General features: G+C 48.4%; 1 protein-coding gene across 6 annotated transcripts in view; it reads left to right on the top strand.

Moving 5' to 3' along the window:
* The window catches only part of FHOD3 (formin homology 2 domain containing 3), a 460,829-nt gene that overhangs the window by 274,772 nt on the left and 166,604 nt on the right, over positions 1-19,453 (top strand). For all 6 annotated transcript variants that reach the window (XM_080821452.1, XM_080821455.1, XM_080821454.1 and 3 more), the window contains exons 7-9: positions 3,497-3,608; positions 10,644-10,738; positions 17,407-17,550. In XM_080821452.1, the coding sequence (XP_080677578.1) occupies positions 3,497-3,608; positions 10,644-10,738; positions 17,407-17,550 (351 nt within the window). The remainder of the gene's footprint in view (positions 1-3,496; positions 3,609-10,643; positions 10,739-17,406; positions 17,551-19,453) is intronic.

Genomic DNA, 19,453 nt, shown 5'->3' with positions numbered 1-19,453 from the left:
AGGGATTTGCCCACTTGGCCTTGCACCACTGCTTCCGAGACTGACTCCTTTTTGACCTGTACTCCTTGAACTGTTTTTATGAGTGGTTGCTCTCTGTTCTCATGTGATCTATGTACCCTCAGAACGAGAATCGATTCCTACTGACCTTCCTTCGGGGCAGACAGATGGGCCTGTGTTGGAGCCTGTAAGCCATGGCAGTGAAACCTGTCATTAGAACATGAGGGAGCACCGGGCAGAGCTGAAAATCTAACAGTTCACCTTGGAGGGACAGTGCCTTGTCCCTTGGAGGAGCCTTCAGTGGCTGAGCCGGGCCGTGGGGTGTGTGCTGGCCCCCGTACAGCTTGCCCCCCACCTTCCTCATTTGTGCTCCTCACTCTTGCTGCCATGCGGGCCCTGCCTCTCCGGTCTGTCGCTGTCCTGTGGCTTGTCCCTTCCCAGTGGACACGGGCTGGCAACCTCCTTCACCATTCCTATTAGAATGGGTCTCAGATCAGCACAATGGCTCCAAATGTGGATTTTTAAGAGCTTTGCGATGAGCAGCATGTTTGGACTTGGAGGAATGGGTGTGTGGCCTCCGCTGTGGCTGTTCCAAGGCTCTGGAGGGTTTTGACTGCATTCCAGATACTTGTGGGCATCAAATTAAATGATTTCTGGATAAATAAGGGTTGATGTAGAAACCTTTTTAAAGTAATGTGCTTTTATTACTTTCAAGTCTCTACAGTAATGCTAATAAGGTATTTCTGGGGAGGAGTCCTGCTGGACATATTTGGTGATTAGTTAGGACATGCTTGCAATTAGTACCATGCATTTCCATAAATTCACGTTCTGCTCTTTTTTCTAAAGTAGTTTAACTATCCAACATGTTTGTTAATTTCTGATAGTAAGGCTTCCAAACACACATAAATGTAAACTTAGACTCGATAGAAGCCTAAAATCATGAATCAGAAGAGTTTGGGATTTTTTTTTTTTTTAATAAAAATACAATGCCAGAAGTGCACCAAACAGAACCTCTACAGCAAAGGAGAAGCAGACATGAATAGACACGTTGAGACCAATAAAAAAAGACTTTGCTGGAAAACAGCACATCCCTGGGACTGTGTTGCCCAAGATCTTGTGACCACAGAGATGCTCAGAAAGAACCTTGAGGAGAGGGCACCAGGGGGGCCCCCCGCTGAGACCAGCTCATGGGAGGAGTGGGGTGGGCACCAGCCAGGATCTTGCCCAGGAAGGCACTGAGAAGGCTTAATGTACTTCGTAATAATCCGCCCACGGAGGAAGTTGCCCAGGCTTGCTAGGTTGTTTTATTTACTTGAAGAACTGTCTACGGCTCTAAACATACGAAGATAGAACAGTTCATTATGGCTTGCCTTCCCCCTCTACCCCCAACCTTGTGGGTGAAAAAAATACTCTGGAATTCAGTCTGTTCCTAGTTTGGGAGCAGAGGACTGAATGCGGGGCTCAAGTTATGCAGGTAAAAACCCTCTAAAGAGCTTAGAGCCCTCTAAAGAATTCCGTTTTCGGGGTGGTAAGCACGGAAGCCCAAGGCGCTGCTTGTCCTCAGTACGATTGTGGAGGGGCCCTGGTGAGAAAAGTGCAGGGTAACCCCCTGTGGCCGCTCAGTGTGTGGTGGGACCTGGCGCTGACACGGGGAGTGGAGGGAACAGGCTGGGTTGGCAGGTGGGATGGAATGAGCACATGGGGGAGATCAACGGTTCTCTTCTGGCCACCTGAATTTGAGGTGCTTGTAAGCGTACGAGTAGCGATGTCAGGGGTCGGGTGGGTGTCAGAGCCCAGGAGCTTGGTCAGGCCTTTGAGTCATAGACAGAATTTAAACCCAAGAGACTGGTTGGACACACCTAGAGAGAGTATATGGAAAGAGAAGGAAAAAATGCAGGAGTGAACGCTAAGGCCTTCCCCCACCTAGAGGTCGAGTACCCTGGAAGGAGCCAGCAAAGCAGTGGCCACTCGGGTCGGAGACTGGGTTCAGCCATGGTGACAGGAAACTGTTTTTGGAGGGAACAGTTGTATCCTGTGCTGTTGGGGGCTGCAGTGAACAGAGAAGCAGCCATTGGATTTGACAACATGGAGGCCATTGGCAACCCTACGAGGAGAAATTTAATTTGCTCCATGGTGATGTAAGCCCTGTCAGGTTGGGTCGAGGAGTCTGTGGGAAGGGAGGAAGAGGAGCCAGGGAGTGGGGCAATCCTTTGGAGAAGCTTTTCTGTAAAGGGGAGCTGCGAGCCAAGGCGGTGGCTAGAGAGAGATGTGGAGTCAAGGAGAAGAGAGATGACGAGGGAAGTATGCCAGAGGGGCAAGGGCAAGAGGGTCGAGTCGACGTGTTTGCGTGACGTTGGGGAGATGACCTCATATGGGGGATGTTTTGATACTGTTCACTGTGGGGCGTACGATGCTCCAAGTTCCTTGTAAAATCTGCATGCGTCCCTAGTGTTTCGCTGTGAGCTGTCACCTCCAGGCGGCCCTGGTCTTCCTTGGGCTGCAGGTGGAGAACCTGGAGCTGATTCTATACAACAAAGGAGATAGAGATGAGGGGTCGTGCACTGACTGGTCACTAACACTCATTCATTCAGGGAGCAAAGCTCGCAGAGCCCACTCCATGCCAAATGAGGTTCTGGGTCCTGACACGATGCAGAGAAGCAACACTCTCCCCCCACCCCCCCGAAAGTGTTACTGTATGTGCGGTGGGACGTTGCCAAGCAAATGGCTGGGGCTGGGATGGTAGCCCAGAGTAGGCTCCTCCTTTCTCAGATGCATGATTCGAACCCATTTCCAGGAGACATTTGGTGGGTGAGTTCCTTTGGGAGGAGGTTCTTGGCAGGGGGGGGTCTGGGAAGGGAGACTATAGATAACGAGTTGAATTGTGGCAGCAGCACCTGGGGGGATGGGGAGGGGGGTGACCTGGAAAACCCCCTCCCCCAAGGCTGCCACAGGTACCCCCCAGGGCTGGCGAAGCTTCAGCTGAGAGGCTCAGGGATTTCTCTGGGTGCGTAACCTGCAGCCTGTGTGACAGAAGGCCCTGGGCCCAGCAGGACGGGACTTGGTTCAGATTCCTGCTTCCCTCAGCTCCGTGGTGTGGCTTTAGGCAAGTCCTTTACCTTGCTGTGCCTGCTTCCTTACTGGAAAAACGAGAGTTGTGATGGTTCCTACCTCACAGCATTCTAGTTTGGATAAAATGAAGCCCCTGCCGTGGGAAGGGCTACCTTGTCTGTCAAGAGACCCCAGGGTGTGAGCTCTGGAGCCAGAGGCCCTGGGTTTGAATTCTGGTTGTTTCCAGCCGTGGGCGGGATAGTCTGTGCCTCAGTTTCCTGATCTGTGCAATGGAGCTAATATTAATTCCTGCTCCTGAGGCATCCGGCAAAGGATTCTGTGTGCCCGCAGAGAAGAGTTCCCCAGGCCAAAGCAAGTGCAGGGGGCCGGCCTGCCTTCGGGTGCCCACAGGCGTCCACAACTGCGTGATGCTCTTCTGTTCTCTGGGCAGTTCCGGCTGGTGGTGAAGACAGCCCTGAAGCTGCTGCTCGTGTTTGTGGAGTACTCCGAGTCAAATGCGCCTCTTCTGATCCAGGCTGTCTCTGCTGTGGACACCAAAAGGGGTAAGTGGTTACCCACTCTTCCATCAAGGTGCGCATGTCTGCTGGAGGCGGGCTCCCGTTTTTAACATGTTCGAAACAGGATTGAGAATGAACAGAATTCCCTTTGTGCGGACTCCCTGCTATTGGGAACGTATTTTTTAGATTGTAAGCACATGACGATCAGGGATGGAACATGGTTTAACAGTGCAAAGAAAAGCATTCATGGGCTTACCCAGGTCAGGTCAGACCCAAGCTTACATTTATGCCCTGGCCACAGCCCCTCTACTGAACCCAGAGAACCAGCTCCTTCTCCCCTTTCCCATTTTGTCCCGGTCGCTGTGTCTCCTTTCTCCACATCTCTCACACAAGCTTTATCAGCTCTGACCCTTAGAAGTTCCGTGAATGTTCTCCCTTCCTTCCCTCCATCTCATACCCCCTACTGGGGGGCCCTCTCCACCGTCACCTGGCATCCCTCACCTCTGCAATCAGCAGATTCTTCTAAAACACAAATTTGGTTATATTGTTTCCCTGCCAGTGGCTTCCCAATGCCTACAGAATTAGGTCCCTACCCTGCGACTGATCCTTAACCATCCAGCCCCTGTCCACCTGCCACCCCCACCTCCCACCCAGCCTGAATGGCCCCTACTCTAGCATGGGTCAGTCACTCAGACCCCCAGATGACCCCTTCTCTGCTCTGTTGTTGTCACTGATGCTTCCCATGAGTGTGCTCCCTGCTGGAGGGAGGCCGGATCTTTGGTTCTCCTCTTAGGGTCCCAGCACTTAGCTGGCCCACGGCAGGCAGGCCTTCCATACAGACCTTTGGATTTGGCTTAGTGTGTAACCTGCTGTGGGCCCTAGAATATTGTGAAGCCTGAAGCTAAAATGTTAGGAGGTTTTGGTTTTGTCCTTTTAAAAAAAATTGGGGGTTTGTTATTGCTACTATCCTCCCCTCAAAGACACAAGAAGAACAAAAACTTGGTAACATTTTCTTTCTTTTTATGACGGTAATACTCTCTGTAGAATAATTGGGGAAAAAGTATAAAAGAGATCATAACAAATCACCTCTAGTCTCACCAGACAGAAATAATTGTTAACACGTTGGTATATTTCCTTACAGTTTCATGTATGTGTCTCTGGGCACACACTTATGCACAAATCAGTCTACATACAACTGTCAAAAACAAGGGGCCTAGATAGCACTCTTTGATTCAAACCATTTGTATCTCTGACTCAGCATTGCTGAGACCCACCTTCCAGGGCTGAATCCAAAGGTGAAAGAAAGTAGCTTACTAGTTACTTCGACAGTTTGCAAATAAGCTAATGAAAGCCATCCAGGGCCATAAATTGAGCTCTCGTACGTTTCCCACGAATGCACAAGCAGATGTCAGCACAAGGCATGGCGGATGGCAGGCTAGAGGTAACTCCAGGCTTGTGCATGGGGAGGGGGGTGTGAGAGAGACACCCCCTCATGTGTGGACAGGGGCCGTGAATCTGGAAGATGGATCACAGACTGGGGTGGGCCTGTGTGTTTCTACCACAGTGTGTTTCCATCTGGTGCCGCAGTTTAAATCTCTCATGGCCAAGAGCAGATTATGGGGTCAGCTGAGAATCCTTAGTGAAGTCCGTCAGTTCCTCAGACACCAGGGTTTGTGTTTCCAGGGTCAATTAATGAGGTTTAGGGCCAAAGTGGGGTATATGGGAAGACAGTGAGGCAGACCCTTTTATTGGTCCTTGAGGGGGGGTCATACTCCATCCCCCAACTCTGGGGGTTACATTAGGACAGTTAATGGACTTCTTGTTCTCCTGTCCTAAATTTCACATAACCCATGAACCCTTTTCGTGGGGGCTGAATTTAAGGGATAAGCCTTCTCATGACCTTGGGGTCCTCCTTCAGCTTCATTGAGTTGGGAGTTTAGAATTTCCTCTAGACTTCACATTCTATGAAGGTGTGTGTGTGTGTGTGTTTAAAGGGGTGGAGGTTGGGGAGAGGAGTGATAACCCTGGGCTTGATACCCACATCTAAGACCCCATCAATCAGCCCAGCCAGAGGCTCTCTGCTGTCTTCAGTGTCTCTCCCAAGACAAAGCGATGGCCATCTTTTCTCGACTTGTTTAGGGGGGAAAAAAAAAAAAAGAAGAAGCAACAGCAGCTAATGGATTGTTTTCTCAACTTGAAGGTTTGCCTCTCCAATTTCTTAATTTCTTGGCGGCTGCTGCCATCTGTCTGGTACTGAGCGCCTGCAGCTGAATAAAAATGGAAAAACTCAGACATGGCCCATCACGTGGTTCAATAGCATGTTTCTCTGTGGACATGTGTGGTCTTGGCCATGATTTTGTAATGCATACATATAACATCATCCTATTTTACTGCTAGGAAAATTGTTCCTGAGCCCCATGATGGAATTAAACATGTCACTACGTCATGGTGCTCTGCAGAGAGCACTGTGCCCCCCTGCTGAGTTTCCACCTGGATGGTTTAGAAGCCGCTCTTCATCTCCCTCTCAGCTGGGTGAAGGGCTAGACAGAGGTGCCGGGCGACTAAGGGCCAACAGAGCACGTCTGTTGGTGCATAAGTTTAAATAAGCCATACATTTTACTCCTCCAAGTGGCTTCAGATCCATTCTTCTGTGGGCTAGGGTGGGGATGGGGCATGCTGAAGTGTAGACAGGGTTGATTGGTTTGTTTTATTAGAAAGGACTCTTTTGGATGATGAAAACTGTCAGATTTAAATAACCAGCAAAGAAAACCAACAAGCTGGGAGTCCTCAAAAATTAGCACCGCCTCCAGTGAATGAAGTCCAGAACAAATTTGTCTGGTTGCTTTGTAAAGACGACGCACGCTGCTTGGGGGTTACCCAGAAGGGTGCATCCTGTGCGTGTGCATGGCTCGCCCTTGGCCAGGAGTGGGCCAGCCGTGGAGCAAGGAGAGAAGCTGAGGCATCTAAGTCCATCACGGGGACTAATAACTATCCACAAATTAAGGAAAATGAAATATGTCCCCTTTGAGCCAGGAAGTCGGTCCGTCTGCTCAGGGGCGGGAATGGAGAGGGGGGCCGGCGCTCGTGTCTGGGGAATGGCACAGTTCCCGAGAGGCTGCTCAAACTTCTCGGTCACCTCTCTCCTGGCATCCTCGGGTCACTTTCCCATCCTAATGGACAGGGTGTGGCAGGAGGAGAAAAAGGCCGTGAGTGTGGACAGGCGCCTGTGAGAGGACCTTGCTCTGTCATCATCAGAGACTCCCTTTTGCTGTGACTGTTCCCGTGGCGGGCGGCAGGAAACTGGTTGAGAACCGAACCCCCTGCTCCCCTGGGAAGGTGCCCTTCCCACCGACTCTCTGGGTTTGCCGCTCGGAGAGGGAGTGGGGCAGGTGACTTGGGGTTACCCAAGTCAGTGGGGAACTGACTTTGAAATTTCAGTCCTAAATCTCCAGTCAGCACTTGGGTCAGCAAGTGTTTTGGGGGTCAGCACAGCTTTTGAAGAAATTCCGTTTTCACTGGGCTGTGAAGTAATGAGATACGACATCATTCCTAAACGTGTTGATCACACATGAGTAACAGCGGAGATGAACCCAGCCATCCTCGGAGCCATCCTGTCTCTGACTTCTGCTCGAGGGTCTGTTGATCTGTGAAGCACTCCCAGGGCATGGTGGGAGTTAGGTGATGAAACCCAAGCTCTGCTCCCGTGGTTTTCTGTGGCAGAACCATACGTGTTAAGTGTGTTTGTCAGTCATGTAGAAAGACACAAAACATGGTGCCCTTCTTTTTTTTTTTTTAATATTTTATTTATTTGACAGAGATCACAAGTAGGCAGAGATGCAGACAGAGAGAGAGGAAGGGAAGCAGGCTCCCTGCGGAGCAGAGAGCCCGATGCGGGGCTCGATCCCAGGACCCTGAGATCATGACCTGAGCCGAAGGCAGAGGCTTTAACCCACTGAGCCACCCAGGCGCCCACATGGTGCCCTTCTGACGGAGTGTGAGACCCCCTCGAATACGAGGCATTGGGCTAAATATCTTTCTTTGGAGGGGAGCCGTCACCACAGAGACCTAGGAGGAAAGTCGGAGGGAGAACGCATTGCGTCCTCTGCGCTGTGCTTGCTTCTGGGCTGAGAGAGGGGCCCTGCCTGGGAGCGTGTGGAAGCCAGCTGGGTAAGCGTGGGTGTCACCACTGCCACCCGCCACTGTGACAATAACTACTTGATATTCAAGTGCCTGTTACATAACAGACACTGCGCTAAATATTTTCCGTATAAAACTCATTTATTCAATAAACATTTAAGTGCCAACGGTGTGCTTGAAACACCAGAGGAAAAAAACAGGCTCTTGCGGAGCCTCTCCTCCCAGAGCCGGTGTCTGGGGAGGAGCTAGAGACCGACAGAGGTCACGGTTAAGGAAATCATCATCTCCTAATGTACGTCATGAGCGCTGAGGCGAAAAGACAAAGTGCTTTGTCTCCCCGACAGCTCCCGAGATTCTCCAAGGTGGACACAATCACTCCTGTCCAGATGCGTTCCCTGAGCCTCTGTTCATTCCAGTTCTCTGGGGCTCAGTTTCTTTCTCTGTTACGTGGAGGGGTCAGATCATATGGTTTACAGTTCTAACACAGGACCACCCCCTGTGCACGCGCGCGCGCACACACACACTATGTGTGGAGCAAGCGGAGGTGCGGTGGGGGGGGGGGGAGGGGGGGCGTTGACCTGGACCATTTAATTCCAGCAGGTGCAGCTCCTGGAAGTTGAGCCCCCGGTGCTTCCCATGGGCCATCTTGAACCCTGTCAAGGCTGTTGTGTTGCACCAAAATGATGCCTCCCCTTCACCTTCTTTCTTTTAAATGTTTCCCATTTTCTGGCCCCAAGATAATCAAAGGAGAGTAAACATTCATCTCGACATTGTAGGAATAGATGCAAGTTTCCAGGCTTTGAAGTCCCTAACAGGTAATCAGATACCACAGCTGAAGAACACATGTTTCAATTAAGTTTTTTTTTTACTAAATCAAGCCAGTGTTTGAGTGTGTTCATTATAAAGGATTAAATGGCATGCACACAAGTACATCTGTAAGTGAGAGAGAGGAGATGGTCTGGCTACACTTCCCTCTCTTTGGGAGCCTGCCTTTGCTTGTTGGCTTTTCCTTCCCTATGGCCTCTTTGGCATCTTTGGCTGAAAGCATGCAACTGGAAAGCCGTTCTGGGTCCACTAGCACCATCGGAAATGCTTAGCTTCAACGCTATCTCCTGCAGTCTCCCTCGTAACCGTATGTGGGTAACCCTCTAGAACCCGTGTTTGATGCTGAGGTTGGGAGCAGAGCGTGAGTAATGCCAGTTGTGCTGGTCCTAAACACAGCAGAAGTGGTTGGAGTACTCGAACGGCACCTGGACACTGGGACCCAAGACCTCCTGACCATAAAGATTGCCTGTCATGAGGGCAGAAACTGTTACTTTGCTCGGGCTTGAAGAACAGGTGTGGACTTCAGAATAGTTTGATGGTAAATATCAGCCAGGAGATACGTCAGCAGTTAGCAGGCAAGGGGCCATGCATTTGTGTTTGGAGTTAGAAAGGGTTAGAGAAGCTTGTCTAGTTCTGACCAACAGGGCAGTTTTGCCCCAGGAAAAGGCTTTCTACCTTTTTTTTTTTTTGCTACCTAGGAGAGCCAGCAGACCTCTGTATTAAACTGTATCTGTGTTCTTAACATCATATAGTAGGTGCCTGTTCCTTTTTAAAATTCTCCTGACCTCCTTCCGACTCTAACTGTGTGCATTTGCCCTCTGGCTCTTTTAAAGGTGCTCCGGCCTGGGCACCTGGGTGGCTTAGATGGTTGGGCGTCTGCCTTTGGCTCTGATCATGATCTCCAGGTCCTGGGATGGAGCCCCACATTGGATTCCTGGTTCAGTATGGAGTCTGCTTCTCATTCTGCCTCTCCCTCTCCCCCTACTTGTACTCTTTCTCTCTCTCAAATGAATGAATAAAATCTTAAAAACAAAACAAAACAACACTTCCAGCTTAACCCGCCTTATACCCTCTCAAAGATCCCCGCTTACTCTTCAGACCTATTATGTGCCAGACACTGTGCATAGAGATAAGACAGAGGTCACTGCTGCCCTCGGGGAGCTTTGTTCTCAAGGCCAGCAGATCTGCTCTGACCTAACCCATCCAAGAACCTGCATGTGGAGGCCACAGATTTTACAGTATTTTGGGATTTACTTTTACCAGCAAAAATAAGCAATATCCCTTTGAGATCTTTCTAGAGAGAGCAGGCATGCCAAGGGCAAGGCAATACTTCACTTCAAATGTTTATCTCAAACATAGGAAATCGCGTCCGGATTTTATATCCCCTTTGTGACCTTGGCCTTGACTTGGCAGTCCTGAATGTGATGGGTTTTCCTGGTGTCGTCTCTGGGAGCCAGGGAATAACCACCCCTGAGCCTTCACTTGCAGAGCCCCATTTAAGAGCCACTTCTTGAGCCGGGCCCTCGGTGACCATCGGCACAAATACTGTTTGAGCACCGACAGGGTATTAAGGACAGGTTCTTGGTGAGGTGGGTTCTTTGTAGCCTGTCGAGGCTTAAAGAGTATTTGTACCTGATTTGAATAGAGATAATATACTTCTGTTCTTGAAATGCTTGCTAGACAGATTTCACTGGTATTTCTTGGGAGTCCACTGTTTGAGTGAATGTAAAGATCTCCCATGTCCCCTTTCCTTGTAGAAGATCAGAGCCTAACATGCTGCTGGACATACAAAGAGTATTTATCAAGAGTTTCCATGCTCAGAGAGTGAAATGCACAGGAATGGATTTTTTTCAAATTGCATATTTAATATAAAGGGAATTTTCAGGCAAATCAAGAGCCATGTGGACAATAGAGAGTAACATTTTCAAATGGATGAGAATGATGTGGTATATTATTGACAAATTATTGCCGTTCACCCTAAGGATAGCGTCACACTTTGAAAGTTGGCAACCAAAAGACACTGCCATCGTTGGGTGATGCGTCTTTGGATAAACTGTGATATGAGTTGGGTGAGAAGCATTGACTTGCCATTTTTAATGATTTTTGCTTTATTCCTAGGAGTCAAACCCTGGTCAAATATTATGGAAATCCTGGAGGAAAAAGATGGGGTCGACACAGAGCTGCTGGTTTATGCGATGACTTTAGTGAACAAGGTTGGTTGATGACTACTGAGGGTTGTATTATGTCCCCTTTGAGGGGATACAGTTATGTTGACATCTTAACCCCTAAGAATATCTGTAAATATGACCTTATTTGGAAATAGGGTCTTTGCAGATACAGTCAAGGTATGATGAGGTCATTTAGGTGGGCCATAATCCCACATGACCGGTCTCCTTAGAAGAGGGAAAGAGACACACAAAGAGGGAAGACGATGTCTGCACACGTATGTGAGGAAGATGGCTGTGTGAAGACAGAGGCAGATTGCAGGGATACATCTCTTAGCCAAGGAATGCCCAGGATTGCCAGCAGCCAATGTAGGAGGACACAGGGTAGAGACTTCCTCTGGAGCCTTCAGACAGCACGGCCCCACTGACACTTTGATATCAAACTTCTCATCTCACACTGTGAGAAAATACACTTCTGCTCTTTTAAGACACCCAGTTTGTGTTACATTGTTACTGCAGCCCCCCAGGAAACTGATACAGTGTGAAAATCTACAATTAACCCTCTGAGGAAGAGCCACATAACATAGGCCCTCGGTCGGTGGCTGGATCAGTGGCTGCAGTGTTGCCGTTTGCCGGAGGAAACCCTTTCCAGCTCCATGTGATGTGTGTGCATGTGTGTGTGCTGGTGCACGTGCGTGTGCAGGCCTGGGACTGTCTGTGGGCTTTCTCTGCTTTGGTTTTTTCTAACGAAACCAGAAAAATGACAGTGAGAACTTCATGATTACTTTTCCTACCAAGATGTCCCCCTTAAAAACATTATTCCTTAGGAATATAAATTAGGAAGTTTGGGGGGTGGGCTCCTGGGTGGCTCTGTCGGTTAAGCATCTGACTCTTGGTTTCGGCTCAGGTCATGGTTGTGGGATCAAGCCCCGCTCGGGCTCCACGCTCAACACAGAGTCTAATTAAGATTCTTTCCCTCTCTCTCTCTCTCTCCACCCCGCCTCTGCCCTTCCCCTTGCTCATGTGCGCATGCTCTCTTCCTCTCTCGTCCTCTCTCAAATAATTTTTTTAAAAAAGAACATAAATCCACAAGTTTTACCCTAAGAAAATAGCTTACAGCTCAGGAGAAGTGAAGGCACTCTTGTTCCACAGCTTATTGAATTCTGACTGCTGGGGGTGGGTCCCATCCTCCTTTTATGAAGGTGGTATCACCCTTGTGCTCCCCTCCCTCCCAACACATCCCTCCTGGTCACTGACTGGGGAGGGCAGTAGCTGTCTTAAGGATTCCTTCCTGGAGAGGATGCTGACACCATGCTGCCCTGGGACAGCCCTCTCTCAGGACCAGAGTCCCTTTCTCCTTGAAACTGTGGTTGGAGAGGGGTATGTCCTGCACATGGCTCTGCCCTACACCCCAGGAATCACACCAACCACCCCATGGGCCTGCCTTTCCTCCCCAAGCTGCTGGACGTAGGCCTACCGTATGAACTGCAGTGAAGCAGAGAAAATTTAGAACCTCTCCATGAAGTACAAGTAGAGAAACATTTCCTCTGATGAACTGGGGACACAGTAGTAGAAAGCATTATGAGAAGTAATTTCCACTAGATATTTAACTGTTGTGCAGGCTCTCAGGATTAAAACAATGTGGTCCTGGCTCTTTCCTCAGCAGACAGATGATGGGAGCAGAGGAGCTCTGAAAGAGATCTCATCGTGCAGAACAACTCCCTCTAGGACTGCAGTCAGGGGGCAAGGCTTAGCGTCATTCATGATTGGGGGCGGGGCTGTGCCAAATGGAAATAACCAAACACATCCTTTGACCGATACTGAAATGAATTCCAGACAAAGAGTTCAATGTAACACAACAAACGGTGGAAAAATAAGTAGAGGTGAAGATTAGTTCATCTCTGGTAGGAGAAGATTATGTTAATCATCAAACCTGCCAAAAAGAATCCAAAGGGAAGGACTTTTTAAATATTTCACTGCATAAAATTATAAACAGATCTTATTTGTAAAATGAAAACCGCAAACAAAAGCTAAGGGCAAGCGGCAAATTAGGAAATTGTTTGCAATGGGGCAGAATGGGGCAGAAAATTATACAACCCTCAATATATGAAGAACCCAGTAGAAAAATGAAAGACATTAACTCTATTAAGAAGAAAAGAAATATACAGTAAAACAACAAACATTTTCCCCTGGGGCTCAATGGCAGGGATTGCTTTTTAATGAAATGCCATCTGTTGATAAGGACACCCGAAATTCTTCTACGGTGCTGGTGAGGAATGGGCAGTACTTTTCTGTAGGATAATCCTAAGAATTCCATTTATGCTTTCAAATGTCTTCATGAGTTGATTTTTCCTTGCAATTTTAAAGCAATTTTCTGTTGTTGTTGTTGTTTTTTAAGATTAAGGTCATCTATTTCCTGTCCTTTTCAGTCACTGACATTGTTTTGGAAACCACAGACTTCAGCAAAAATGGAATTTTCCCTCTTGTCTGGTGTTTTCCATTGCAATGCTACCCATCCTATTGGCAGAGGGTGCACTGGGCGGTTCTGATGGTCCCAGCAGCATTGGTGGGGGTTGTGGGCATTCTGCTGCCAGTGGCTGGCAAGGACCCAGCGCATGTCACATTCTTCTTGGCATCAGATGGCGCTTAATGTCCAGGAATTCCTCGCTTACTTTTTCTCTCTGGCGGTTCTGTCTCATCTTTCATTAGCTCTGGCTCAGGGGAAAGTCCTATGGACATTACTCCAAATGTCATCCTTTCCCCCCAAAAGGTCAAATAAACCACTGGCACCCATGCTGGGTTTGTTTTCCTTTGTTGAGTTTTAGTCCAGTTTAGTGCCCCAGTGAGTAAAATCTTCTGAGATCCCAAACAAAGAAAAAATACATCAAAATGTTAATACAGGTCTGGAAAAAATTCAGACTCTGAAATCTGGGAAATTATTATATTGTTTTTCTAAGTTTTCTTTCAACAAAATAGAAGGTGGACTAATAACATGGAATTCAAAACAGGAACATTTTTGTGACAAAACAAGGGTGCTACATTTTAGCCTGCTTAGGGTTCTGAGGCTGGTGTCTGCTCTCTTTGTTGAACAGGGACATTAATGGGGGGTTTCCAAGATCCAGACTAATCCCCCCCATTCCTGCTCCTATCCCCTGACCCCATGTTGTCAGATCTGAAGGAACATCAGAAACTAACCATTTCTCATCCTGCACGCTAACGTTCTACAATGCCCTGTCTTGATCCAGCTGAAACCCCCTCAGTGGGAACGCCCCACTTTGAGGTGCTCAGGTACTGACTGCTGTATAGGAAAAGAAGAGGCTTATGAGGGGGCCTGAGTCACAAGAGGTATTACTGTTCCTCTTCCTGTGAGGCTGGCCTGGAGCTTTCAGGAAAGGGGGGTGGGGGCAGGAGGTAAGCTGGATGGGATTCATGCTGAGTACTCACCTTTGTTTTTACATTTCATTTATTGTTAATTACCGTACTAGAAACTTGTAAAAAAAAAAATTCAGCTGTGTCAGCTGTAAAACTTGTTTAGCTATGTATACCCTTCACAGTTAGAATATAGAACATTCCCATCTCCCTCCAGATCTCCCTCATGTTAGCCTTTTATCGTGATCTCCTCATGGCCTCTTCCTACCCTGACAACCGTTCTCTAGCACTGTAGTTTGTCATTTCATCCCCATCGAATAGAACCATACAGGATAGATGTAACCCTTTGAGGCTGGCTGCTGTCACTCAGCATAACGCCTTTGAGGCTGATCTGCTCCGGAGGGTGTTAACGCTTGCTCCTTTCTGCTGCTGCGCAGTATCTTGTTACACAGATACCCCACAGTGGGTGCTCCCACTGAAGGGGACTTGGGTTTTTACAGCTTTTGGAGTTCACAAATAATGTTGCTCTGAAAATTTGTGTGCAGGCATTTGCCACACTGATGGTATCCTGTAAGAAAGATTTGATGCAATCGGTGAGAACCCAGAAGAGGCAAAGAACATGTCCTTTAGGACAGAAATTTCTCCCTCGGAGAGATGCCTTTGAAGATTTACCTGTCACCAGCCCTGGAAGGATGAGGTTTGAGAGGAAGCAGGAAAGGGGGTCATGGACGTCATCTGAAAGTAAAGGCATCAAGAGACGTCTGCCTCACAGACTTCCTGGGGGTAGCCACCACCTTTGCTGGAAGGAGGCGGTTTAGCCATGAGGTGTCAGGGTAGAAATGAGAGGACAGGACCCAGGGAGTGGTGGGGGCGTGGCACAGTTTGCTGGGCATGTGTTTCCAGGATAGATAGTCCTCTTCCCCTACAACTGGAGAAAAGCCCCTGTGTTTGTTGGTGGCAAAAGGCCATCTCTCCTGCAGCCACATGTTGAAGGGGTTGGTACGTGGGCTTGGCTCCAGCCCAAATTTTCATGGTGGAAATGACAAATGACCTCTTCATACCCTCACTTCTGGACCTATTATTGAGTAAGTCTCCCTGAATGTGTTTGGTTCTTTGGACCTGATTGTTTGACCACTAGTAACCACAGCCCCACCCCACCCCCAACCCCGCCCCACCACCCATCATGGTTGGGCTCGCTAAGGCGATGGGAATTAGGTTGAGGAATTTAACTCCCTGGAAACTTTTATAAGTAGGGAAAAGAGGAAAGAAGAAGGGAAGGGAACTGAGTGGAGAGGAGAGCCCTCTGCACCTCCTTGTGGCCCCCCATGGTTGAATAGGAAGTTTTAAATCCAACACTAAATGTCAACTCACCTAGGTTCCTCAAGTGGGGAATTTGGCAGGGCCTGCCATCAGGGCATCTGCGTTCACCAGCCCAGCCCTGGTTTGGGGTCCTGTTTTCTTTTCCTCATCTTTTAACAGGTTCAAGGGTTTTCACTAAAACCGGAAGTTGGATTGTTTTGATGACAGGATTCTTTGAACGGCTGCATACTTTCTCATTTAGTGTCAGGAGCCATGGACCCCTCAGGAGACTGTGGTCGGCTAATGCGGAGGTGCCGCCTTTCCTGACATCTGCAGACGCTGGCGTGTGCTTTCCCGCTTGGCCCCTTAGGTGTGAGCACCTGTTTATTATGGAGTCTGACTGGTTTACAGCCTCCTGCTCTGGGTCCTTGCTGAGGCCCCTGATGGACTAAGTTATCCCGTCCCAGTTATTTTTCACTCATTTCTGATCTCAACAGCAGTGAGTTGTATCCTCTTCGCTCAGCATTGAAAGGAAAAAGCCATTATTTGGGTCCTGAATAGAGACGTTCTTTCCAATTATTAATAGCCTCCAAATAGAAGCGTTGGGAAAGTTGGTGCTATGAACTGTTCTTAGGACAGTGTTGGTCTTTTCTGGGTTCAGAATAATTTTGAAATCTATATGAAGGGTTCTTGGAAATGCAAAGACAATGAAATAGGGAGTAAAGACCCGTGTTTGGAATTCCAGGCCAGAATAATTTGTGCAGAAGCATGAGTGTGTGAGGAGAGGCGAGGCTCCTGTCCCAAGTCTGCAGGAACTGCTTGTTCCCTCAGGCAAACCCCTTTCCTCCCCAACCCTCCTATCATGAGATAAGGGCTTATAGTAAATCACCTTGAGGGTCCCTCCAGTTCTGAGCAGAAGGCCCATCTGAGAGATCATCCTTTTTTTTTTTTTTAAAGATTTTATTTATTTATTTGACAGACAGAGATCACAAGTAGGCAGACAGGCAGGCAGAGAGAGAGAGGAGGTAGGTTCCCTGCTGAGCAGAGAGCCCGATGTGGGGCTCGATCCCAGGACCCTGGGATCATGACCTGAGCTGAAGGCAGAGGCTTAACCCACTGAGCCACCCAGGCACCCCGAGATCATCCTTCTTTTAAGAGACACAGAATTCAAAGAGAAGTCATCTCCCCCGCCCCCCCCCCCCGCCCTTGGGCTATCCTTTCATCTTTTGGTTGCTGCTTTGAAATTTCTCATGTTTTCCTTAATTTCCTAGACCAAGGGGAAGGCCTACCCAATTGAAAGAAAAAGGAATCATTACACTGTTATAACGCCAGCTGTCGGTAGATTGGTCCTAACAGGAGTTTCTCATCACGGAGCGTGTTAGTTTTCTATTGCCATATAACAAATTACCACAAATTTAGCAACTTAAAACAGCACAGACTTATCATCTCACAGTTTCCATGGGACAGGTTCCAGGCACCGCCTAACCGGGTCCTCTGCTCAGAGTCTCACAAAGCTGTAGACAAGGTATCAACCAGGACTAGAGTCTGGTCTGAGGCTTGGGATCCTCTTCCAAGCTTTTGTGGTTGTTGGCAGAGCTCATTTCCTTGCAGCTGGAGAACTCATGGTGGCTTGCCGCTGCTTCAGGGCCAGCAGGGTCATCTCTCTCCTAGTCTCTGAGCTCCGGAAATGCCTAAACCTGCTTTAAAACGGCCCACCTGATTAGGTCAGGCCCACCCAGAATAATCTTCCCTGTGATTAACTCAAAATCAGCTGCTTTGGGTCGTGAATATCTGTAAAATACCTTCCCTGTGGCCACGTAATGTGCTTCAGTGATGGGAGTGTCCTGTTTAGACTCAAGGAAGGGGATTAAACAGAACCTATATACCAGGGTGGGTTTTTGGGGTGCGTTCTGCTTACCACACTAAAGGAGTTTTTCTCAAATGATCTGATCATCTGTCTTGGTTTGTCCCATATAGTTATAATCCTGGCTGCTGCCTAGCCTTGAGACAGTCCCCTAAAACATGTTCGTGTCCTGTTCTTTCTTTAGACACTGTCGGGGTTGCCAGACCAGGACAGCTTCTACGACGTGGTGGACTGCCTGGAAGAGCTGGGCATTGCGGCCGTGTCCCAGCGGCACTTGAACAAGAAAGGGACTGACCTGGACTTGGTGGAGCAACTGAATATTTACGAGGTAACAGCATGAACCTTCTGGGTGGCGTCGTACAGCTTGTCAGAGGCTGAGGTGGACACATTCTAGTCGGGTAGTTCTGAGCGTGGGGCAGCAGCATCCACAGCAACCGGGAGCTTTCCAGAAGGTAGGTTCTGGGGTCCCCTCCCCCCAGACCTCCTGGATCGGGAAGCTTGGAGAGCGTGCACAGCCGTCTGTGGGTGTAAGCCTCCAGGCGCTGCCGGTGCTCCCTCAAAGGCGAGAACCCCCAAGGGAGGAGGCACTCGGTCACTCGCTTACTGTTCAAGATACTATACAGCTTTTCCCTTTCCTCTGATCTCTCTTGCCTCATTACGGTTTTTTATTTGCTATTTAAGGCCCTTGTAAGGAAATAAAAATTTGAAATTTTAAATATTAGCATGGATTTTACCATCCATTTTTGTATTACACAATGCCAGTTCGAAATGCAACTGTAAGAGCATTTACCTTCCATGCAGAATCCTCTGCAATTCCCAGTTCTGAGCTCCTACAGGCCTGTGTATCTTGTTCCTATCAGAATAGTGGAATCACCGTAGGGGACGAACTCTGTTGTTACTTCACTTCTTGACACGTGTTCGTTCTGTTAACCCTCTCCCTTCATCTGGTGAGTAAGGAAGGGCTGAAAGGGAGAGTAACTGTGGGCTGCCTTGTCTTTCCAGTTTTTCTATGTCATTTCAGTGTAAGTGGTTGGCTAGTACAGCAGAGTAACCCACGTAAGAAAGGATATGGTAGGACCCTTGGTTTGCCATCTCTGTGCATTCAAAGCCACTTCTGGTTTGCATGGAAGGCCTCTGGGGTTCTAGGCCTTAGTTACAAGGGAACACACTTAACCTCGTACTCATTTTGGTTCTCACTGAGCTCCCATGGACCGTGCAGCTCTCAGCACTCTGTGCTAATGCGTACAAGGATTGGCACATGTGCCTGTTGCAACCTTCCCCTACCCATGCACACGCTCCCTTGTTCCATTGGACTTCACTTGTAAAACACAAGTTAAGGGGGGCCTGGGTGGCTCAGTCAGTTAGGCATCTGACTCTTGATTTCAGCTCAACTTGTGATGGCCGTGGGATTGAACCCCATGTCGGGCTCTGACCTCAGCATGGAGTCTTCTTGTCCCTCTCCCTCTTCTCCTCCCCACCCACCCCTGCTGCTCACACTCTCTCTCTCTCTCAAAAAAAAAATAAATAAAAAACACCCAGAAATGTAAAGATAAAATTAATAAGAATTTCAAGCTAGCAAAAGAGTATTAAACCAAGCACAGAGCCCTGCAGAGTGTGAGCATGGAGCCCTGCATAGTCACACCTGTGACCCATCTAGGAAGGTGGCCTTGATTTGGGTGACACATCATGACTTTGTGGCCTTGTTGACTTGAGTTCAAACCGTTCCCTGTGGGTTAGTTTTAAGCCAAATGCCCCCTTATTAAAGTTACTTATCTGATGTGACTCTTGTCCGGACTCTGAGGGTTAGAACACATCTTATGAGCTGTAAACCACATTTCTTATTGCTGATCCTCACTGTCCCCATTTTCTTTCTTGGCCTGAAGGGGGCAGAATCTGGAGATCTGTGTCCCCTCGGGTGTGTGGCTAAACAGGAAAGCTAACTACTTTAGACACCTGCTTACCCATAATAATGGTGTGAACTAGGTTATCCTTGCGGACATTGTCCAGAATGTACTCATCATCCCCAAAAGAAACCCCATACCTATTAGCAGACACTCTCCATTTCTCCCTGACCCCATACTGCATACCCCCAAACCACTAATTTACTCTCTCTAGGATTTGCCTTTTCTAGATATTTCCTATAAATGGGACCATACAACATGTGACTTTTGGGACTGGCTTTCACTTAACATGTTTTCAGGGTTCAGCCATATTTTAAGCATGTATCTGTA

The sequence above is a fragment of the Martes martes genome, assembly GCF_963455335.1.
Source record: "Martes martes genome assembly, chromosome: 13".
Lineage (NCBI taxonomy): Eukaryota > Metazoa > Chordata > Mammalia > Carnivora > Mustelidae > Martes > Martes martes.
Note: the sequence above shows the minus strand (reverse complement) of the source record. Positions and strands in the feature narration are given on the sequence as shown.